The sequence below is a fragment of the Dipteris shenzhenensis genome, chromosome 2 (genome assembly GCF_047967505.1).
Source record: "Dipteris shenzhenensis isolate YYH24624 ecotype China chromosome 2, Dip_SZ_1.0, whole genome shotgun sequence".
NCBI classification, from domain to species: domain Eukaryota; kingdom Viridiplantae; phylum Streptophyta; class Polypodiopsida; order Gleicheniales; family Dipteridaceae; genus Dipteris; species Dipteris shenzhenensis.
The window spans coordinates 65,575,307-65,599,824 of NC_141597.1; the positions used below are offsets into that span (position 1 = coordinate 65,575,307).

At 46.7% G+C, this 24,518-nt stretch overlaps 1 protein-coding gene across 13 annotated transcripts in view; it reads right to left on the reverse strand.

Annotated features, from left to right (window-relative positions):
• Positions 1-24,518, reverse strand: part of LOC147905188 (DNA (cytosine-5)-methyltransferase DRM2-like) — a 98,376-nt gene that overhangs the window by 68,090 nt on the left and 5,768 nt on the right. For all 13 annotated transcript variants that reach the window (XM_087390982.1, XM_087390969.1, XM_087390953.1 and 10 more), the window contains one exon: positions 78-180. In XM_087390982.1, coding sequence (XP_087247108.1) covers positions 78-180 — 103 coding nt within the window. The remainder of the gene's footprint in view (positions 1-77; positions 181-24,518) is intronic.

Consider the following 24,518-nt stretch of genomic DNA (forward strand, 5'->3'; position numbering starts at 1 on the left):
ATCTCACTCTCCGAAATCTTCATGATCATTATCAAGAAGGAAAAATTAAACTAGTTGCATGGCTTGGGATGACAAACCACAGGCCTCAATAGCAGCTGAAATGCACTCCACAGAGAAGCCCATTCTTAACAGTTGTGTCTCTACATCTGTTCCTGGAGAGTTTTCTGCCTGTGTCACATCCTGAAAAAATGCACAAATAGTTCAAAAGGGAGGGCCATCAGGTTCGAAGACACCAATACCCTTGGAATGAGCATATGAAACCATAAAGTGATGAATCAAATCCATAAATTAGCCCTCTATTTTAACTTAATTTTCCTACCAGTGGCACAATCACAGAAATTATCATTTTGCCTTTGAACACAAACATTAGCCACACAAGACCACGATGCACATATTTACTTGAAGGAAATAACTTGGTCTTTGGATGTACAAAGGTCGTTATAATGTAGCTAGTATGACGATCCTCTTTCAAGCATCTTAGATGTAAGAAGAACTTGGCAGCTCTTTGACTTTACTGCCCCTGCTGCTGCCCTCTCCTGCCCACTTCATTTCTACCAAACTTTTCCCCCTCTCCTCTTGTGCCCTTTATATCCCACCCTACTTTTTCCCTTCCCCTCTGTTTCCTTTTTCTTTTAACTGAGTTTTGACTGCATGAGCATTTTTCGCCTGTTTGTGTGTCAAACAGTACATTTGCTGGCTGCTCCTCCCCGACCTGTGCTGCTCCCCTCCCTCTCCTCAGCCGTACGGCCCTCCCTCTCCTCTCGACTCAGCTCCTCCCCTCTGCCAGCCCTCTCCTCCCTCTCCCGTACCCCTTCAGCCTCTCCTCTGAGCCCCACTGCCCTCCTCTCACCTCTCCACCTAGCCCCTCCGCCTACCCCCTAGCCTCTCCACCCTCTCTCCTAAGCCCTCCCTCCCTCTCCGCCTACCCTCTACACCCTCTCTTCTCTCCGCCCTCACTCCCTAGCCCCTCCACCTACCCCCTTCCCTCTCCGCCCTACCCTCCTAACTCCCTCTCCCTCTCCCTCTCTCGGCTGCCTCCTCCTCTCACCTCGCCCCTGCTGCCCCCTCTCCTAGCCTCTCTCCCCCCCTCAGTCTCCTTTATCCCCCACTCTCCCCTTAGCCCTCACCCTCCCCTCCCTCAGCCCCCCCCCCCCCTACTCTTCCTTCATCCTCTTTCTATCCTCCTTCATCCTCATCCTAGCCTTTCCTAGCAGCATTTTTTTGGTCGGATGGAGCTTTTATGTGTTCGAGTCGGCCTTCACACCTTGATTGATGATGGCCCAGCCTTCAACTAATCCTCGCCCGCTTCCACCGGCCGCAAAAACCATCACTTTCTCAAAAGACGAGCTGCAGCAACTCAAAAAATATATAGAGCAAGAGAGCTTGACATTGCTCTTTGCTCGCATCCATGGGTCCCACCCTTCCAGCTTACAAGCCAATGACTGGATGCTCGCCGCTCTACTTGGAGACCTCGCAGGGCACCTCATAGATCTTCATCTACTTGGGCGAGGTTTCTTCCAGATTGTTGTTGACTCCTCGGAGGTAGAAGGTACAGGCTTCAGGCTAGCCCGTTAGCACTGAGCTCCAAGAAAAAAAAAATTTACCCCTTTTTCATTGGAATTTGATCCTATCGAGGAGGACAGCCGGATGACATCACTCTTCATCAGATTTCCCGACCTTCCTTAGGTGTACCATCGACTTCTACATTCCATTGGAGCCGCCTTTGGGGTGGTTACTGAGATCCCCCCTCTCTCTGAGATGCCTTCTTCAGCAGCAGAGACAATCTGGTCCGATGGGATACCGCGTGATAGGGTCATTGTCTCTGACCCTAACATCTCGGATAACCACATTATGCTTCAACGTCCAGATGGCTCCTTCTTCAGACAGAGAGTCAAGATTACAAGGAGACAAGATCGGTATAGGATTGGTAGGACCCTTGGGCACTTTGCCAAAGATTGCCCAAGGAAAAAGAAAAGACCTAAAAGATCCACGGGTGCGCCTCATAGCTTCACCCAACCTAGACCTTCCTCACGCCCAGCTCCTACTACTTCACGAGCTCCTAGACCTTCGACTTCGCAATCAGGACTGTCAGACTCTCGTCCTAGTACTTCTACAGTGCGGACAACATAGTCAACACATCTTGTTTCAGTTGTCCCCTGTTGGGTGCCTGTCAGAGTTGGGAAGCCAGCTCCACCTCAGGCTACCACTGATGGGACCGCGGACCCATCTCTTCAAGCAAGAGACATTCATGTCCTGGTTCCATGTGCAGATGAGACTGCTCCTACCCCTTCACATATTCATGTGCAAGAGCGCTCACCTAGGAAAAACCTGTCGCCAGAGACGCGTGCCTTACTTGAGAACAATGCCAAAGTCATGGCCGAGGTCATGCAGATTCATGTCGAGGACATGCAGCACCATGCCGAGTTATTGTAGCACCCCCTTCCTTCTCTTGCACGGCTGTCTACACCTGACAGAGGTAAGGGGGCTATTGATTCCACTCCTTCCGCAGGGCTCCTTCGCACTCATGCGCCAAAGGTACTTCGCAGGAATTCATTTTCAGTTCTGGCAGACTTGGCTAAGTGTGAGGCAAAGGAGGAGTTTGTACCCTCTACGCTCGGGGAACACATCTTTCAGACATCCGTGGACAGAGTTTCCTCCTCATCAGTTGTGGGTGTGCTATCCCCAGTTGACTTCCCTCCACTTGATAGGAGGAACTTTTCACAGGAGAGGGCTTTCTCTGCTACCAGGTCAGGTAGGATCTTCCATCCGACCTCCTCCTCTCGTAGATGAGGATTGTCAGTTGGACAATTCAAGTGTACCTCCCCACCGCCGTAGGCAGCTGATTTGTAACCAAAATTCATCAAGGTGTTACTGGGGGTCCCATGGACATTCTGATGATTCAGGAACATAAATTGGATGTCAAGAATTATGCCAAGTCGGGTAAGCTTCTTTCAGGCCATACTTTTTGGTCACCCGCCTTGGGCACCAAGGGAGGCACTTGCATCTCTGTTTCTTTTTCTATACTCCCCTTAGTGATTGGACACGGGATCATAGTCCCTTCCAAAGCTCAATGGATCATACTTCTGATTGGTGGGCATAAGGTTGGTCTTTTAAACCTTTATGCACCCAATTCTAGAGGGGATCATGTTCTTTTTTGGAAGGAACTGCTCTCTTGGTCACATATTGCAGATGCTTGGATTATAGGGGGTGATTCCAACATGGTTGAAATGCTCTCAAACACAAGGGGTGGTAGGGAAGGTGGTATTCACTCCCTAGAGAGAGCAGTGTGGGATGCCATCCTTTTTCAATACACTGGCAGGGATGCTTGGCACGATGATGCTTTTCACACTCGGCCACATTCTCTCATGTTTTCTTGGTTGTACAGGAGATTGCAGATGCCTATACATGCATGGATTGACAGATTTTATGTGGATGATTGGGCTCTTGATAGTGGTGGTACCGTTTGCATTACAGCTCGGGTGTCCACTTCGAATCATTTTCCAGAGGTTCTGATGGTCTCAGATCCTCATGTGAGGGGCCGCTCTGCCAGTGCTAGGATTCCAGATACCTTTTATGCAGAGGAGGGCCTTACAGAGATGCAAGATGGGCAGCTTTCTCCTTCAGACTCAAGAGGGGTGAGATCCTCAGGCATGAGATAGGTATCCGCCAACAGTTGGTTGCCCTCCAGAGGGAGGAGCAGAAGAGGCCTACAGATGCTTGGATTCATGAGCGCCTTGCTGCAGCAAGGCCTCAGCATGCAGTAACGTTTAGATCAGAGAGCAGAGTATGCCTTTCATGCCAGAGAGTCATTTTAGACTCAGACGGAGGGTAGGGTCAACAAGCAGTTCTTCTCTACTCTTGGTCCCAGACATAGTAGGGAGAGCGTCTCACAGCTTGTTGACTCAGGCGAGCTTGTTGACTCAGGTGGACTTCTTCAGACACATTCAGATGCCATCTTGCAGGTTGCCACCAATTTCTATGCCTCCCTTCTTACAGCAGATCCTGACAGATGATGCTAGACTGGTTATTTGGCGACACTTACCTGGGTTAGTGGCAGGGGATATGACTGTCTCACTTGATGCACCCTTCACCAACGTAGAGTTCAAGACTGCTCTCTTTGCCCTTCACAAGGGCAAGTGTCGTGGTTCAAATGGACTTACCCCCTTATTTTTTATTACTTTTTGGGATCAGATTGGGAATGACATTACCTTAGTCCTACAAGGTGTATGGGACTCGGGTGAGATGCCTGACTCACTTACGGAGGGCCTCATTCACTTGATTCCGAAAGGGGTTGCAAGAATTTAGTGTCTCAGTGGAGAACGATGACCTTGCTGGGTACCTTGTATAAAATCCTAGCTAAAACTATCAGCCTACGTGCTCAGCCTTTTCTTCCACATCTTATACATGATACGCAGACGGGTTTCGTGCATGGCAAGAGCATCTTTGATAATATCTTCTCATTTTGAGAGGCTTCGAATTGGGCCATGCATAATGGCCACACGTTGGCCATTCTACTCTTGGACTTTGAGAAAGCTTATGACAGGGTAGACTGGGGCTTTGTGGAAAGGACACTTACTCGCTTTGGTTTCTCAAATGCATGGATCAGAGGGGTACCATCCCTCTACAGATCGCTCCTTGCGCTTGGGTCTTGGAGGCTCTGGCTATATGGTGGTTTCCCTATTAGGTTCTTGCAATGGGACCCAGGGGAGTGGGAATGGATTGATGAGGGGCACCGAGAGAAGAGCTTCCCCTTCTTTCTCTATACAGTTAGAAATGCCCGAAGGTTTTAGCTCAACGGTAAAGGCTGGAGGCCCTCCAGAGCGCCACTTTGGGATAGTTTTCAGATTTCCGCAGTTGTGCGGAAAAACTTCTGGCGTAGGCTCTGAAAATCCCTCAGGAATAGAAAGATCACTCTTTTCTTTTGGCTTTCTATTCATGGAGGTATTGCAGTGAACCTATGGAGATCCAGGTTCGGGGCTGATCCTACTTGTCCTCGTTGTCACATTGCAATTGAGTCAGTACAGCATTGCCTTTGGGAGTGCAGATAGGCGAGGACGATCTGGAAAGGTGTTGCTAGGATTTTCAGTATCTTTCATACAGCACCTTTCTGTATGACCTGGGGTTCACTGGCTTGGTTATCTCTTACTGGACCTCAAGTGTTTTTCGAGGGACATGATCCAGATCCAGCTCTCATTGTACCACGACACTCAATGGAGACTTGTTCCCTCCAGGATGTTCCCTTCACTCCTTTCAGAGCTGCTCATGCCTCAGTAGACACGTCTTGGGAGATTCTGGCTAGCATTGCAGCTTGGCATATTTGGAGAGCCAGGTATACAGAGACAATGGAGGGTATCCAGGTTCACCCTTCCCAGGCTATGGCCAATATTTGGACCGACACAGTACACACTCTAATGGCCATATGGGTGAGCATGCAAGGATCCTCCACAGCAGCCACTGCCAACTTTTTTTAGAGTTTGGAGAGGATCTCCTTTGTTCTCTGAGTCTCCCTCAAGGTTGAGATGGCATCTTCAGACTCTGCCTTGGTTTTTTATTAGCACATTTTGAGATGTTTTTCCCTCATGCATTGCATGATGTACTCCCGCATTTGAGCTTGCTCTCGCGGTTTTCATTCATACTTAATGAAGTAATTTTCTTGAAAAAAAAAAAAAGCAATACATCTGCTCACCCTAGCTCTTCCCCCCCACCCCTTCCTATCTTGCTTCATCTCAGCCCTTCATCGCTTTCTCTTTATACTTCTCTTGCCTTTTGATTTACTTCCTGCTCAATTTTTCCTTGATTTACCTCATCTTTCTTCTATCGGTGTGGTTTTGAAATTTTTGTTCATCGCCTTGTACTGTGCACCCTAGTTTTTTCTCAATTTTCTCTTTCCTCTTTCAGCAAGTGCACCATGCAATGTCGGTCTTCATTGCTAGGCTCATTTCTGATTTCAGGACAGAACTTCAACATAGCAGCCACTTCCATAAATGGTCTTCTGAGTAGACTATAGGGCTTTGTCTCTAGGCTGGCACCCCTTCAGCTAACTACTCTCAGCAGTGCATCTCAATCCTGGCCCCTAAGTTTCTTTTAATTTGCAACTCAACTCAACATAGCACCTCTGAACTAGCACATGCAAGACAAGCTCCTGCTTATGATCTCATGGATATACAGTTTCTGGCCCCCCCAATGAAAAGACTTCTATAAGTATGAAAGAAACCCCAGATCAAAGCTGATGGCAGAAATACATCATGCAAGGCGTGAGAAACAAAACACCCTAAGTGGGCAAAAAACATGCTCATCAAACAGAGCAAGAAAAGCATCAAAGTTGAGAATGAAAATGCCACCTCAACCTGTGGTGGACTCCAAGAAAAATGGGGAGCCACTCCACTCCCTGATGAAACTTGTTCTCCTGGCAGAAGCCACTAGGGAAGACCCTTGCATGTTCTTACCCAAATGGCCATCAAAGTGTGTACAGTATCTAGAAGCCGTCCAAAACCTCTCATATGCCACGCTGAAATGCTTGCCAAAATCTCCTTAAAGTATCCACCATGGAATGAGCAGGTCTATAAGTAAAGTCAGAAACATTATCCAAAGAGCTGACCCAACTACATGTCGTCGAGCCAAAAGATCCAGGAAGAGTCATGCCTCATATAAAGGACCTACGCCCCGCAAGAGAGCTGAACCCCAGGTCATGAAGAAGGGAGAAGAAACAAAAGTGCTCAAAAGCCTAGCAATCCTCTTCCAGATGATCCTCACCTATCTGCAATCCCCTGGACAATGTTGAATAGACTCCTCAATAGAAAGGCAATGAGGGCAAGTGGACCTCCATTGTTTCACTGCGATCCCCTCGTAAAATGAAAACCAAAAGAAGAGTGATTTTTCTATTCATGAGGATTTCCAGAGGCTCTTCCAAAAGGATCTCTGCTGGTCAGCAGAAATCTGAAAATTCTCCCAATGAGGAGCTCTAGTGGGCTTCCAACCTCTAAGGCTGAGCTGAAATTTATTGGCATTATTGACCATATAGCGAAGAAGGGGAGGCCTTCTCTCGGTGCCCTGCATCAACCATTCCCACTTCCCATGGTCATGAGTACATCACGGAGATACTTCTTGCAGTATGCTACTTTCCTACAAAGACCTCACATTTTGCCAAGGAGCTTCAAGAGAAAGAAGAGGCATCTCCATACCCTGTCTTATACCAAGATATCATTAACTTTTCCAGTTGCGGGGAAGTTCTCCTTCTCGAAGACCTCAATGCTAAGACTGCTGAAAGCTAGGTACCGATCATTGACTTTCAGTGTGACTCGATTATGTTGCCTATTATTGATTTATATGAGGCAGGTATCTCTGGAGTATCCATAGATCGACAATCCCGAATCCCCTCATATGCCATGGCTTCAATTTTTCAGGTATAATAAAAACCCGCAAGAGCTAGCTCAGAGTAGAAATACATCATGCATGGCATGAACAAAAGACCACCCGGGATGGGTCAAGAGCAAATCTCAATACAATCTGGAAAGAGACCACTGAAGAGGCTGAAAATGCCACCTTGGCCCTACAATAGACTCTGAGAAGAAGGGAGAGCCCCTCCATTCCCTAAGAAAAATATCCTCCTGGCAAAGGCTGCCCGAGAGGAACCCTGCATGGTCGCCCAATTGGCCATCAAAGTATGTAAGGTATCACTCCATATAGTGGCCATGGTATGAAAGGGATGGACCTGCTGAGATCCATAAATGTCTCTATGCACCTAACTATCTAGATATGCCATGCTGCAATACTAGCCGAATCTCCTACCATCCCCATAAGCAAGTACAGCTCTGAAAGGAGACAAAAGAGCAGTATTCAACTAAGTGTCATCGAACCAAGATAGCCCAAGAAGAGTCATGCCTCTCATAGAAGACTTAAGGCCTCGAAAGAGAAATCCAAGCCACTGAACCCCATGGATGCCTTCATTGATATGGGCAGGATGCAAGACTTGATCATATACAATGGTCTGAAGAGATGGCCATCTTTCGGCGGGCCCACTTGTTTTCCACACAAAGGAGGGACTAGCATAGTTGACTATCTCATGGGATCCCCTACCTTCGCCTCTCACATCACAGACTTCTCTATTCCTCCCTCCCCCCCCTTAAGCTGATCATACATACCTTTTCTTTAGCTTATCGATCACAATATCTGAAACTCCATCAACTTGCATAATTCACAAGTCATCAATGATTCACAATGCCACTCTAGTATCTCGATTTAGGAGACCAACCTCATACTTAATGTTGGAAGCTCAAGCAAGTGAAGGAAAGCAACGATGTGGCTAAGAGAGAGCTCAAATTGAAGAGGAGAGAACGAAAGAAAGAAAAAAAGTTTATTAAAGTCTTCGGAAGACCGATGGGTCTATGAGACTGTGAAAATCCTAATACGACGAGCTATGGTAGTGGAGCTACTAAACGAACGTCCATACCAATGCAAAAAATGCAGAATGGCAGTACTAAGTCTTAAGTACAACATAATCTCAGCATCATCATCAATATCATCATCATCCCCAGCAACAGCAAGATATCAAGATGGATGAGGCAGTGGAGGCATGAAGTCGGCAATAGAGTGCTGTCGGCCACTCAGAGGTGCGGTTCTGGCACGTCTCCTGGTCGTAGCTCTGCGTCTAACCAGGGCTACTATGACCCCCATCAGTCGGGCTCCAACTCTAAATAAGGAGGGGATATCTCCAAGTGTGATCTGTGTGTCGACCCTCTGTCTCAGTTGTCGGGTCACGGGTTGTCGAGGCCTCGTCTCGTTGGGGTCCATGTGACCTAGCTGAAAGAACTTTGTGATAGAGCTCTGAGAGGGATCAACCGAGGAAGAAATCTGCTCCTGTCTCCATGCTCGGAGTATCCTCTAGCGGTGTCTAAGTGCCTCATGAATGAAACCTGCCAAACACCGTTGGTCTGGGTAGGAGAGGAAATGGGCTAAACTCCCATAACTATCTCTTAAGAGGCAGTGGAAACATCCTCGAATCTCATAGTACACATGACACCTGAAGATGAAATGCTCCTCTGTCTCAACCTCTTGTATGTCACATAGTGTGCATATGCGCCGCTCCCTGGGTAGTCGCTCTGCTCTGCCGCTCTCGATGTGAAGTCTGTATGAAGAGACCCGGAACTGCCCAAGAGAGATACTCGTCGAGTGGGATAGGTGAATCTGTGTCTATCCTGGTGGGTCAATGAAACCCTCCGCTGTGATATGTAAGAAGTGATCTCTGTAGAAGCTAAGCTTCATTGGGAGTTCACTCGGTTCCAACCAGGTTCGAAAAGTATGTAGCTATAGTAGATCCTCACGGATAACCTCGTTGACCTCGTGTGATAAGAGGGGAGAGAACGGAGCATCCATGCTATACTGAAAGAGAGGTAGTCTATCCATGTGGAGCCCCTGTTGCTCAAACCATCTCTCTGTACATGCATACCAGCATCTCTAATCTCCTTCTGCTGCAAGTGCCATAGAAGAGGATAGAGCTATCCATGGTAGCCTGCTACATCCCGAGGTATAATCCCCATATTCCCTAACTCAGTACAGATATGTGATGACCTGAAATGCAGCATCTAGCTGTGAAGGGGGTGACCCAAACTCAGCCTGAATGATCTGGTGAGGAACGAATGACTTACCACGAATCATTCGTGATAGCATGAGAACCTGTAGCCGCTCCACATGGACCCACTCTGTATCTGACAAGTCTAGCCCCCAACAAGGACTGCCGTACATCCCCGCTGGACGAGCCAAGGAGTCAAAAAGCAATCCCTTGGTGCGTGGATCCTGAAAGTGTGAGCGGAAGCACTGCCTCTCTAGCCTGGCCAATGAGGCATACCCTCTACTCAAGTGTGCCAGCATCGTGGGTCTCATAGTGAAGCTCGGTCCGAAGAAGATAACCCCAAGATAAGTATATGATGAAACTATCTCAACAGATGCCTCTCTAGCAAATGTGAACTACTCCTGACACATGATGGCTTGAGATGTATTGAAGATCATGACCTTGGTTTTACCCAAGTTGACCTTCAAATTATGAGACTCACAAAAGGACTGTAGTGCGTCTAGGTGTCTCTGAAGCCCCTCTACTGAGAAAGACAAGAGATCCACGTCATCTGCATAGAGCAAAATCTGGATCAGCGTGTCCGCAAGAGAGCAACCTACACCCCCCTATGTCTGCATCACTGTCTCAGCTCGTCAATGTAGAGGCCAAACCAAGTAGGCGACAAAGGACACCCTTGTTTGATCCCGATGGTACTCATGATCCCGTCTGTCCACCCGGATCCTACCCGAACTCTGCCAGAAACTCTCTCGTAAAGTGCCATGACAGCCCAAATGATCTCCTGGTCATAACCCAAGTCCTGTAGGCGCCGTATGAGGCGGGCTCTCGGGACTGTGTCAAATGCCTTGCGAAAATCCACAAAGCAACAATAAACCCTCTGCTTCCGTGACCTCGCCTCCTCGATGATACATCTGAGCGTCAAAATGTGGTCCATGGTTCCATGATCACGCCGGAATCTGGCCTGCCCTGCTGTTCTGAGTCCTCGACACTCTGCAAGTTTGCTAACCTCGGAGTCAAGTACTGATGCATAAATCTTGGACATGACATGCCCAATCATAATGGTCCTGTAGTTCTTCGGGCTCATGGGATCCCCTGCCTTGTGGATGGGTGAGATAGTGTTAATGGTCCAAGTGTGTGCATATTGCACAAGTGATTTTTGGCAAAGCAAGAAAGCAGTGCTTTCCCAACAGCTTTAAAAGAATAGGCAAGGCTCTCCTTTCCATATTGCGATTTGTTCCAGGACAGCTCCCGCTCCAGTCCCAGGCACCCTGCTCCAGCTCCCTTACAATTCCAGCCTCAAGATTCTCCACGCCGCCCTTCTGCTGGCCTCCACACAGCCATTCTCTCTCTAGTCGCAATCTTGGATAGCTCTCTTCATCTCTGTCGCCAGCTTCCATCATCTTCTCTCCCAAATGCATGCTTATGCTCCCTTTCTGCTATCCTTTCCCCAATCGCATGCTCCTGTTCTGACCTGGGAGATTGTCTGGAGTGGATCGTGGAGTTTTCAAACTGCCAGAATCTGAATCGTTGCCGTTTGGAGCTATCTGAAGGTGCCAGTCTTCAGTTCGTTGCATCAGAGAGCTTCAGCTTGCAGCCACACCTGTTAGGAGGAGTTTGACACTATTTCGCATTAGTTTGGGACTGTTTTCAGCATCCTGTTACTAGCCTAGACCAGCCAGGGGTAGCAAACAGTGTTCTCCTTGATCAAAAGAGCCAACCTTTGCAATCGCAATTCATGAGCCAGGCGATGTTCTTGCAGTTTTTCAGTTATTTCTTTGTCCAGAGATCTTGCCAGATGCCCAGGGAGAGTTAGGGTTTGCTGTCCTTCAGTTCGCAGTTTATCTGGGCAGTTGTCAGTGGTTGTTTTTGATGCCCTTCATCTATTTGATCTTGCCCTGAGGTCCTACCCTGGATTGCTAGGGCTTTGCACAAGGGTTCTGTTATCAGTATTCAGTGATTGATCTATCAGATATGGGCCAGGCTATGGCTCCGTTGTAAAATTGGTCTCTCTGATAATATTAAAGAGAATACCGCAAGGGGCGCCACGTTTTGGGGCCAATACGGTGTCAGGTATGACCCCGGGGCAATCTCGCATTGGGATTGTTGTTCAAAGTTTCTTTCTTGCAAATCTGAATTTTCTAAGTGGCTGTAATTTCTGTTAATTGCTCATTAGCTGTGCCTACCACCCTTTGGGCTCAAGACATGGAAGACATTGCTATCATCGGACTTTGCCTCGATGATACTTTGATTCATCACATCAACTTCAAATCAACAGCCAAGGAGATATGGGCACGTCTCAAGAATCTTTTCAGTAATAAAATCACAAATTCCAAGGTTTTCTTAAAGTTGAAATTTTAGAATTTGAAAATGGAGGATAGTGATACCTTGAGTGCACATTTAGCAAAAATGCAATCTCTTGTGCAACAACTTTCCAGCTTGAAGTGTCCCCCAAACGACGAGGACAAAATGGTTGTCCTCATGAAAAATATGGAAGGAGTCACTCACTTTGAGCATACTCTTGAAATACTTAGGCTTGCCACGACTACCTTTGATGATATGGTGACTCTTCTTCTCGAAAAAGATTGCCGATCTCTTCTTTAGATACTACAGAGGCTCTTGCCTCCACTAGCAGATGGAAACCTAGGCCTACACCAGCACATGGAAAGTCAAAGCCAATCAAGCCTTTCAAGTGCACCTTTTGTATCAAGCTTGGTCATACGAAGGACAGATGCTACCAGAAGCTTGCCAAGCAACAAACTAAGGACAATGCCAGTTGGGTTGCAGCCGCCACAAGTGACGATGAAGATGACGACCCTCCGACACAAGTTCATGCTCTTGAAATCTGACATCTCTCTATCCCTCCACAAGACAATGGAGATGATGATCCATATATTTTCTAAGCATGTTCTATTTTGGGTACTCTATCCTGGGTTGTTTCAAAAAAAGAATGAAATAAATGATGTGTTTTGGGTCAATAAGGCTCTCTGCCTTGGATAGTCCTCCTAAAATGATGTATTGTTTTTTTAGACGCCCTCAAGCAAGAGAGGCTCTGTAAAATCTGTGAGGATTATTTGATTGAGGACAAGCGTCACTTTATATGGCAGTGTCAAGAATACTTGGTGATAGATTGGCACAAGATATGCAAGCGGTTGTACCACAAGATCTGATGACCTTTCTCTCCCTCCCAAGACCACAGGTTGAAGCAAGGCATAGGATAGGAGCGAGCATTGACCACCTAGTGGGATCATAGCGACCCTCTACAACCTTTCACAGAGATTGGGTGGCTTGCAGGGATATGCAGCCCTCTCCAAGACCATATATGTCATTACTCTTTGTTACTAGTTTGCTCATTTTTAGTTCTACATGTTTGTAATTTGTCTCATTGTCTAAATAGCTTTAGACTAAGCTGGGTGGATTTACTGACCCTAGTGCAGATTGCTGTTGTTTTTCTGGTCCAGGGGAGTTATGTCTAGAACTCTCTTGACCTTTTTTTTTGCACTTGCTTTTTTTACAGTCCCATAGGTCCTAGCGGGTCCTCATTCGCAGCCTTTAACACAAGCATTTCATTTCATTTCTCTCTCGCATTAATCATCATTATGCCGCTTGCATTTAAAGGAGATGAATACTCTTGATAAGCACATGCCACCAAAACGTTATGATCACAAGATATGGCTATCGATCATCTACCCCCATATCAATGCTCGATAATGCTGTTTGACACAGCAAGAGGTCAGCAAGTCATTCAGACAACTAACAGAGGACTCTTGTATATAATGGAGGTTGCCCATTCCTTTTACAAGTGCTGCCAAACAATGTGATGCGTGAGATGTCCTATGAATATATTATGGAGCAATCCATACTTGATAATGTTTGCTCATCGATTTAATACAGCTGAGTATGATTGCAGTCCGTTTCAACTTGCTAAGCACTCATAGTCCTCACATGCATGCCAAGAAGAACTTCTCTTGAGTGAAAGCAACACTCACGAGCAAAAGTGACAGGTGATGGGATGGATAAGCTCATATCAAAGTAGATATTGTAAGCGCTTTTGGATCTCTTGTTGTGCTCACATGATATGGACATTGGTTTGCTGGAGCCTGGAGAAATGATTTGCACTATAATACCAATACCTAGAAGTCCTAGATAGAACCCACAGATCTACAAATGTTGAATTGTTGCATGTAAAATTTGATGCAAGATGTGTGAGACATCAGAACTCAATTTCAAAATACTTTTCCGAAACCTGAAGGAATTTTGGGAGCAAAGCAAAGCAACCAATTGACTAAATGTCAAAAAGTTTGGGTTCGTGATTGCTCAAGATTCTGGTAATCAATTCAAGTCCTGCTGAAACACCTAGAGATCCTTGGTATTGGAACTCTCTTAAGCGGTCGTGGTGATTAGACGAAGATCTTGTAAAGGATCGGAATGAAGCAAAGTTGCAATATTCCACTTTCCTACCTTGATTTATGGAGATATAAATCTGTTTCAGGTGGGTACTTCCCCAAGGGACTAACTATGGTCTAACCCAAAATATAGGCGTAAGGCTAGATGAATAAATGATATAAATAGGTCTCAGGTTTGTTGACAGTCCAACCCAGAGGTTGGTAGTAACCTACGATGACCCAATATTAGCAGGGGGAACAAGTCAAGCCTTAGGTTGATAACAACCCAAGTTTAGACATAGAGCACAAGGGATGATCGAAAACCTGATAGAGATCCCACGCCCGACACAAAGACAGCAATTCAGAGCAAGGAGAGAAAACCAAGAAAGAAGGTGAGGTCAAAGAAGACCACTGTTCTTAAACAAGCAGCTGCAACAAGTTCATCTAGAGCAAGAGTAGAAGGCAACACTCCTTTCGATTTGACACTCACCCAACCCATCCGGGACACACAGAGGACATCTGCATTATATTTGTATGTATGAATCATATTCTGACAAATTAACATTTTATAAAAAAAGCAAAAGAACAAAGGAAAGAAGAGATTTTGCAAGCCACTTTTTTTTTTTTTTTTGCAAAGAAAGGAACTTTCTACTAATTTTTCAAAGACTTCATACAAAACAGGAGCCCCGAAGGTGCTGAGTATGGACAAAACTGGAAAAAGGCTGAAAAAAGGAAAAACCGGCCTATTCCAGAGAAACCCAACTCAGGGGATCTCTGATACAGGGGCTAACAGCCAGGTGGTGACTATACAACCAGCAAATCCCTTGCGATGTGAATATGTAAAAAACTCCTGCAGGCCAAGCCTTGCAAAGCACGCCTCGGGACAGTCGCCCTAGAGCCTGGGGTCCCACGCTCTCAGGCGGAACGAAGGGTGTAGATGATACCCTGCCAAATGGTGACCAAGGTAGCCAAGGGTGGAACCAGATGCTCACCCATCACCAAACTACAGCAAGCAACCCAAACGTTCCACGCCGTGATATTGGCTACTACCTCCCATATGTTGTCCTTTGGAAGGGAATGAGGATCGTGGCTATCATAGGAGGGACCGCCTCATGAAGCTCTATCCTCTGAATGCTCTAACCCTGTATCCAGTAAGCTGGGGAGACCTCATCAATTTGGAACGTGTGTCCTCCCTCAGTCAACCAGACCACCATCCCCCATGTGTAGTCCCTCTGAAGGCTCTGCATACGGGTCATAATCCTGAGGGCTCCCATCCAAATCCTTGCTGCGCTACAATAGCTCCAGAGACAGTGAGGGATCATCTCCAAAAATCCCGTAGAGCAACAATGACACTGCCCCTCCACTCGCATCTACTCCAACCACGGGCCAATGGGCAAGCCTCCGTGGGCGGCCAGCCAGAATTAGTAGGAGATCTTCCTCAGTTGCAAACTGGGCCATAACCACGTCCAAAACCTGAAACAAACCTCCTAGGGCACTCTCTCGGCCACCCAATGCCTCTCCCTCGAAGGGGTCCAAATCGAAGAGTCCATCTGAAGCCTCCTACAAGCGACTTTAAACAAAATTATGAGTAAAATAAATCTTAGTAAGCAAAGCTATGCTTATGTCCTCATAGGTACACAAAGCCGCCATTTGGGTTTTGAGAGATTATGGGATCTCTTGGGTAGAGAGGGTCAGACAGTTCGGCTTGATAGACATAGGCCGGCTGGCCTTCTCATCTTCCATGCAGCTTGCAGCTGAGGAGACGAGCAGTATTGGTATGCACGGGTCCTCAGATGGTTCCGATATTGCATGCAATTATGTTCAGTTCAAATGCATGAAGATGCAAAGAGAATAAGCGAAACACACAAACAAGCACTCTGTTTATTACTCAAAATGGCCTCAGCCCTACTTGATTTGTTCGCCTTACAAAGGATGACTTTATGGACTCTACTAAGGACCCTAGAAGCAAGCTATACTTGCATACCACACATGACTCTCATCAGCTCGACGCTGCTACTACATATACTAGGCTCACACTACTCTATGGAGCCTGCGCAGGCCAAAAAGAAGGATGAAACCACCATCCAAACGAGTCTGCCTCCTGCCAAATTCTGCCACGAAGAAAAGCCAACCAACATCTGTCATCTCACATCCATGCATGCTGCCAGCCGCCTCTCATGTCACCACCTTGTCTTCACCAATCAACTGTCCTACCATCACGTGATTTACACCTTTGCCCAATCACCAAACAAAATGGATGCACCACTCCAAACCTTAGACCCCCCATGAGGATCTAACAACCCCCCCCCCAGACGAAATGGGGAGAAAACAAAAAATCATCAAGCAGAAACAATCACTAAACTGAAATAGAACACCCTGACACCTGAATCGTGATCTTCTCAAGACTACCTTAAACAACTGCATCAATATAGTTCTGAAACGTATCAGGACTCCTAGTAGGCCCAATCATCATCGATGACTCCCTCATCAACCAATCCAGCGACTTCATTGCTTGAAGAAGGCTCATCGACAAGGCAAGCATCAACTTTGCCTTTCTTTATTGTCTCATCTTTGTAAGAAATCCTAGATTTACTATATTTAGAAATGTGCTAAGGAGCAGAAAGGAGACTGAAATAGCAGAGAACAAGGAATATTTGTATTGCTTGAGTGTCTGTAGTGTGTCATCCATACAGTTGGGCCTCTCTTATATAGAGAGTAAAGAGTCACACATGAAAAGGTATGTACTCCAAAGTGTATGTGCATGAAGAGGTGTGTACCCCTTGTGAAGGGTGTGACCCTTGATGAGAGGGTACATTACAGTGGGAGTGTCTCTTCAATAGAATGTCTCTTGTGAAGGGTTGTGCCTCATAGGAAGTGTCCCGTCGAAAGGGCATACCCTTTCACAAGTGTCCATTCATCAAACCATCCATGAGTCTAAGATATAGAGAAAGGAATACGTCATAGATTGTGACATCCCCTCCCACTCAAAATAAGACCTTGGTGGAGATAATGAACTGATGTAGAAAATATCACGGTAAGTTCTGAAAATACTGCTGTAAAATATCAGGGTACTGCTGTAAGTCTTCATCAGATTGCCAAGTAGCGTCGGAGTCGTCCAGATCTCGCCAAAGAACAAGGAATTCCGTGATAAGTCGATGTCGAGTCTCTCACTATCGATGGTCCAGAATACGCTCAGGACATAATTGTCTTCGATTTCTGGGACATAATCACCTACACGAGGAATTGCTTCATTGCCTGGAATATACGTCTTTAGCCAAGAAATATGAAATGTTGGATGGATTTTACCCCATGATGGTGGTAATTCCAATCTGTAACTTAAAGGTGAATTTTTCTTGACGATCCGGAAAGGTCCATAGTATCTTGGTCGCAACTTAGGAAACACAGACTTAACCGTCTTATAGTGATGTGGGGCTACAAATAATAGCACCATGTCACCAGTGTCAAATTCCAGGTGACATCTATGTTTGTTGGCAGACCGATGATACCGCTCGTGCGCTTTTCACATATGATTTCTGACTTGGAGTAGAATGTCTTGCATTTCTTAAATGATCAGCTAGGGCCACTCAATGTAAAATTGGTTGGTACAATAGAAGTGTGTCCATAAGCTGCTTGGAATGGAGTCATGCTGATGGCACCATGGAAAGAGTTATTATAAGCAAACTCAAGGAGTGGTAGATACTCTTCCCAAGCTGCTAGGCATGACTGAATATAATGTCGAAGCATTTCTTCCAGAACTTGGTTGACTCTTTCAGTCTGGCCATCTAATTCTGGATGGTAGGCGGAACTGAACAGTAGAGTTGTACCCAAAGATTCGAATAGTGAAATCCAAAAGTGACAAGTAAACTAAGGATCTCTGTCGGATACGATATTCTTCAGTAATCCATGGTGTCGAAAGATGTGTTGTATGAAGAGTTTGGCGATGTCCGAAGAGTTTGGCGATGTCCAGAGCCTGTGCACTTCTTTTGCAAGCAACAAAGTGTGCCATTTTGGACAATTGATCAACAATTACCATAATTTGAGTGTTACCTCGGGAGGATCGTGGTAGTATGGTAATGAAATCCATAGAAATACTTTCTTACCTTTTAGTTGGAACTGGAAGAGGTTGAAGAAGTCTTGCTGGAAGTCGTCGGCTTGCTTTCATTTGTTGACAAGATAAGCAAGATGTAACCATTTTGATGATGTCACTTTTCATCTGAGGCCAGTAGTATGTTGCACTGAGTAATCTATAAGTCTTGTTGATGCCTGGATGGGCAGCATAAGGAACTACATGATGCTCTTTTAACAAAAGACGTCCAACATCCTTGTCATGTGGTACACAGACGCGATCTTGAGAAGGTCGTCCTTATAAGAATAGGATGAGAAAATCTTCTGTTCAGAAGTCGAAGGTTGATCTTTTGAAAGAAATTGTACTGCTGTGCCGAAGTCTTTATCATTGAAATACTTCCCTTTGAATGAATTCAGAACATCCACAGATAATGTAGAGATTACCATAGCTGATGCTAGAGTTAACCTGCTGAGAGCATCTACAACTACATTGCGTAGTCCTAGAATGTAACAATGGTCATGTGAAAGTTGGCCAGAAACTCAACCAAGCGTGCTTGTCAAGCGTTCATGATTGGCTGAGTAAAGATATACTTTAGAGAGTGATGGTCTGTCTTGACCACCGAGTCGGCTCCCATGACATAATGTTTCCAAGAGCGATAAGCATGTACAACGGCAAGAAACTCCTTATCATAAACCGGGTATCGGGTTTGGATATCGGAATGTTTATGGCTGTCAAAAGCAATAACTCTGCCTTCTTGCATCAAGACTGCTCACTGTAGTGATGTCGGAAGCATCTGTCATGACCTCAAATGGAAGGTTTGGGTCAGCAATAGCCATAACTGGTGTCGTAGTGAGTGCTTGCTTGAGTTGTTGGAAACTATACTCTGTTTCGGGAAGCCACTGAAAAACTGCTGTACTTTTCAATAATTTGGACATAGGAGCTGCGATTTCGAGAAACTGATAGACCTTTGTATGGTAGAAGTTTGCCAATCCGAGAAAAGGGCGGACATCATGATCATTCTTAGTAGTAGGCCAATTTCCGATTACCTCGACCTTCTTGAGCTGAAATAACATGTCCCAAATATTCGAGTTGGGTCTTGAAGAACTCACTCTTCTCAACGTTGATGTAGAGAGAATTTACGCCGAGAACTTCAAAAACTTGGTGAAGATGTTGTTTGTGCTCATGGAGGGATCTGCTGAAAACGAGGATGTCATCGAGATAAACGATGACGAACTTATCGAGGAAAGGCCTGAAGATGTCGTTCATTAGTGTCATGAATGTGGCCGGGGCATTGTTTAACCCAAAAGGCATGACCAAACATTCATAGTGTCCATACTTTGTTCGAAAAGCTGTCTTGTACTCATTGCCTTCTCGTATGCGAATTTGATGATAACCTGAATGAAGATCAATCTTTGAGAATTGTGTTGAATGTAGAAGTTGATCGAAGAGATCCTCGATGCGAGGCAATGGATACTTGTTTTTTATAGTGAGCTTGTTGAGGGATCACTAGTCGATGCAGAGGCGCATTGACTTATTCTTTTTTTCCACTAGTAGTACAGGAGATCCGAAAGGGCTGCGACTGGGCCGAATGTGACCTTTGTTGAGTAATTCGTCACCTGTCTTTGGATTTCTTCATTTTGAGTGAAGAAACCCGATAAGGAGGTTTCGACGGTGGATTACTGCCGAAAATAAGTTCGACTGGGTGATCCACCGGTCGTCGAGGTGGTAATTGCTTTGGTAATTCCTGTGGAAAAATATCCAGGTAGGGCTGGAAAAAATGTTGGTTGAGGTATTCTGGAGGATCCTTTGTTGGTGTCTCCTCTACTGCCGTAACCAACAGAAGTGAAGTCTTTACTTAACGTTTACAAACCCACTTCTTTACTTGTAGGGCGAAGGCAACTGAGGTTGAAGGAGAGTCCCTAGAACCAGTTAGCTCAATAAGTTTTCCCTAGTGGACAAACTAGATAGTATGGCTGCGAAAACTGATTGATGGATCATAGTCGTAGAGCCACTATTGTCCAAGTATGACATCGTACCGAGAAAGAGGCATGATGTTAAAGTTCAACTTGTCCATATAATGTTGGATGCGAAAAGACAAGTTTTTTATCTTGGTGTTGCACAAGAAGGTAGTTCCATTTGCGAGTTCAATCTGATAGTCCATGGGACTAGGACTGGTGGTCAACCGAAGTTTGTCGACCATAGAACTAGCTAGGAAGTTATGAGAGCAGCCACTGTCGATGAGGATAGTGACCGTTGTTCCACGAATCGATCCTTAGACACAAAGTACTTGAGTGGCCAGGGAAGATTCGGGGTTGCTGGCAAGCCTCATGTGGATGGTATTTGCCATTCGAACAGCTTTGCCTTTCTTGTCTTGTGATGGGGTAGCATCTTCTGTTTGGGAAGTGCTAGGTTCCATATTGGAATTTTGCTTTGGTCTCTTGGGACAATCGAACCATCAATCATCGCCTGTACAGATGGTACAAAGTCCTTTTGTGCTAGAGTTGTTCTTCTTGTCAGTGGCTGCACCTTTATGTTGGGGATGACCGTCATGACTTTGTGAAGAAGAAGAGACGCAATCCTTGGAGGAGTGCTTCTGTTGGGATCCAGCATACAATTTATGAGATCTTAAGACTGTCGCTGACCTTGATTACTGGAGTGTTTTCTACACTTGGGGTTATCTTGAGGGCGAGCACCTTTGGCCATAGTAGAGTTCTGTGTTCTATTAGCACTCTGCTTCCCTGTGTTTTGGAAATCTGTAATGCGCTCTGCGTAAGCAATAGCGCCAGCTGTGGTGGTGATGTTTGCTTTGAGGACATCAATGCGTAACGAGGGGTTTAGGCCTGAGATGAAAGCATGAAGGCAATCATCATCAGTTAAACCATCAATCTCCAGCACCAATGTAGTGAACTCAGAGATGTAGGAAGACGAGGAGCCTATTTGCTCCAACTGTCTAAGTTTTGAACGTGCTTGGAAGTCCGCATTGGCAGGTATGAACTGCTTACGGAGCACGTGTTCAAAACGTTCCCAAGTTAACACACTTTTGCCGTCCTTTAAGCGTCGTTGCCACCATAGGAAAGCTGTATCCTTGAGGAGGGAGGCTGCCAAGGCAATCTTTTTGCCTTCAGTGAGGTCAACAGTATCAAAGTACATGTGCAGTTTTGCGAGCCATTGGTCAACTGTTCAGCGATTTCGTTGACCTTTGTAGGCTTCCGGAAGTTTAATGTCAAGTCTTTTAGTTTTAGAAGCTTGGAGTAAGCGGTAGAGGACACTGAGTTCAGTGTTTTCTACCTCACGTTGGAACAAGTCCACAGTCGTCCGGTGGCGTCAAATCATCCTCTGTATGTGTGGTACTGCGAGAATCTTGGAGTTGTTGGACTTTCTGGACCAAGTCAGAGATGCTATCTTGAAGCTGAGAAATTTGAAGTTGAAGTAGTGCTTCGCCTTGTAAGTTGACTTCAGGGGTCTTTTTTGGACTTGAGTCGCTTATCTCTGGAGAGGCTGCACGCGAGCATTGCGACATATCGAAGATCCCTATGAGAAGAGCACGAACCTGTGCTCTAGTTTGTACCATTCTTGGGAGAAAATCTGGGCTGCTCCCTGAGGTTGCTCATGTTGGAGGGGGCAGGCGAGGTAGGATGGAACCACTCGTGGAAATCTAGTAAAGGAGGTCCTGTCTGAGGTAACACTGGTGATGCCGAAGTGGGTGTTACTACTCATGAGAGTACAGGGGTAGGTTGCAGAGTCAACGGATCTGAGAAGGGATAAGGAGCTGCTGTTGGGAGTGGAGGATATCCAGGAGGAGTGCCTTCAAAGTGTCAATACTATCTTGGGGAAGGTAAAACCTGTAAAGGAGGATATCTGGGAGCTGAGAAAGTATTAAAATGGCAGCGGAAGATGCAAACAAACTGGAATTATAGAGCCATACAGAGAACACTAGAGATAACAAAATGTGCCACAACTGATCTGCTGTAAATCAGCCCTTAAACCAGGGCAGCAACTGAAATACAAGATATCTTGAATAAGATAAGAAAACAGGAGCTGCAGGAGAGGCTGAACTGAAGCAGAGAAAAAGAGGGGACACAAGAAAGCTGAAGCCTAAGAGCACGGAGGCAGGAGAAGCCTGAAACGAAGAGGCAGGGGCCTGGAGTGAAGAGGCTAGAGGAGCCTGAACTGAGGAGGCAAGAGCCTAGAGAAGAGGAGGCTGAAGGAGCCTGGAAGAGGCAGGAACCTTGGAACAAGGGAACTGTAGAGGCCTGAGCGAGGAGGCAAGAGCCCTGAAGAGGCAAGATCTGCTGCGGGAGTGTGGGCAGCCAACTGAGCAGCTGAGAGGGGGCTCTGAGGGGATGGTCAGGAGCAGGCTGTATGCTGGAGCCTTGAGGAGCTGCAAGAAGTGATAGAGGAAGTGAAGGGAAGGAGTCCCTTTTATAGGGCAGGCCAGGGGGGGAGTCGGCCAGTTTGCCTGGACCGACCAGCCTGGTCGGTCAGGCCAATTGGGCCGACCAGCTGGTCGGCCAGCCTACCCCCTCTGGCCCCCCTTGCTGCGTGGGGGCTGGTCGGCCAGCCACTCCTGGAGATGCATATTCTCAACACCCCCTCTCAACTCCAGGGTGTGGCACAAGACCCAGAGAGCTGGTATGACGTTGGAGAAGGGGAGGAGAAACAGATTTGGTAAATATGTCGGCGACGTTGTCGGAAGTGGTGCTGAATAGGAGCACAATGGTACCGTCAAGAACCTTCTCTCGCGTGTAGTGGTACTGAATTTCAATGTGTTTTGTCCGAGCATGGAAAACCGGATTGCGAGCAAGGGCAATACAGCTTTGATTGTAAAAGTGTGGTAGAAGTGGGTTGCTGAAAACCACAATCGAGAAGAAGGCGCCGAAGCCACACAGCCTCACAGGTGGCACTACACATAGCCCGATACTCAGCCTCGGTGGAAGATAGGGCGACCGTGGGTTGGCGTTTACTGGACCAGGAGATAGCCGCAGAGCCAAAGGAGAAAACATAGCCCGTGGTAGAGCGGCGAGAATCGGGGTCGCCAGCCCAATCGGAGTCACTCCAACCTCGGAGAGTGAGCGGGGAAGGAGAGGAACCACCGGCAGCATAAAAGAGCCCGAAAGTAGAGGTCCCCTGAAGATAGCGGAGGAGACGTCGAGCAGCTTGCCAATGAGAAAGCGAAGGGGTTTGCATGAAGGTACTGAGGGTGCCGACAGAGAAGCCGAGATCCAGTCGAGTGTTAAGTAGCCAAAGAAGAGATCCAACAAGTTGGCGATAGAGGGAGGCATCAGGATAAGCAGTGGACCCAGAAGCAGAGAGTTTAGCGTTGGGATCCATGGGAGAGGTGATGGGCCGACAGTCAGCCATGTGGAAAGTTTCGAGGAGCTCGTGAACATAGCGTTGCTGAGAGACAAAATACCCCCTCTTAGTCTGCCAAATCTCAAGACCCAAGAAAAAATGGAGAAGGCCCATATCCGTCATCTCAAATTCAGTTTGAAGAGCAACTTTAATGGCAAGGATATGATTGGTATGACTCCCGGTGAGGATTAAATCATCCACATAAAGAATGATGAAGGTATGAAGCTGTCCTTCATGAAAAAGATAAAGATTGGGATCAGCCAGAGAGCGAAGAAGTCCTTGGCGGCAGAAGAAGGTATCAATACGCTGATTCCAGGCCCGAGGAGCTTGCTTGAGACCGTAGAGAGCCTTGCGAAGGCGACAAACCATGAAAGGAGAACGAGAATTAATGAAGCCGGGTGGCTGATCCACATATACCTCTTCATGAAGATCACCATTCAAAAATGCAGATTTGACGTCCATTTGAAAGATGGGCCACTGATGGTGGGCTGCAAGAGCGAGGATCGTGCGGATGGTGCTCATCCGGGCGGTAGGTGCAAAGGTCTCCCCATAGTCGATGCCGGGTCGTTGGGCATAGCCTTTAGCCACCAGCCGAGCTTTATACTTGTCGACAGAACCATCAGAGGCGTATTTTGTTTTGAAAATCCACCGGACACCAATGACGGAACGATGTGAGGGACGAGGGACAAGGTCCCAGGTGTGGTTCCGAAGAAGAGCATGAATTTCCGCTTCCATAGCCTGTTTCCAATGAGGCTGGGCCAGAGCCTGAGGAACGGTAGTGGGCTCACGAGTGGCGAGGATGCGAGACATAAGGGCGTAATTGACATGAAGGGGATCAGAAGAGGACGGTGGGAGATGGCGATGAGAGCGACGAGGCCCATCATCAGGGGGTGGTTCGGAGTAGGGATCCTCAAGACCGGAGGAGCGGAGAGTATCAATGAGCCATCGCGGAACACGTACCGAGCGGGGTTCCAAAGGAGGCGCAAACGAGGGTGGAGCCGGAGAAGGAGGGGAGAAGAGAGCTCTGTAGTCAGTGGGAAGGAGAGTTGCTGACGAGGACAAACTTCTTCAACTTCATCAATATAGAAGTTCCCAGATCAGAGAGTAACCTGGTGCTCTGATACCATATTAAAATGGCAGCGGAAGATGCAAA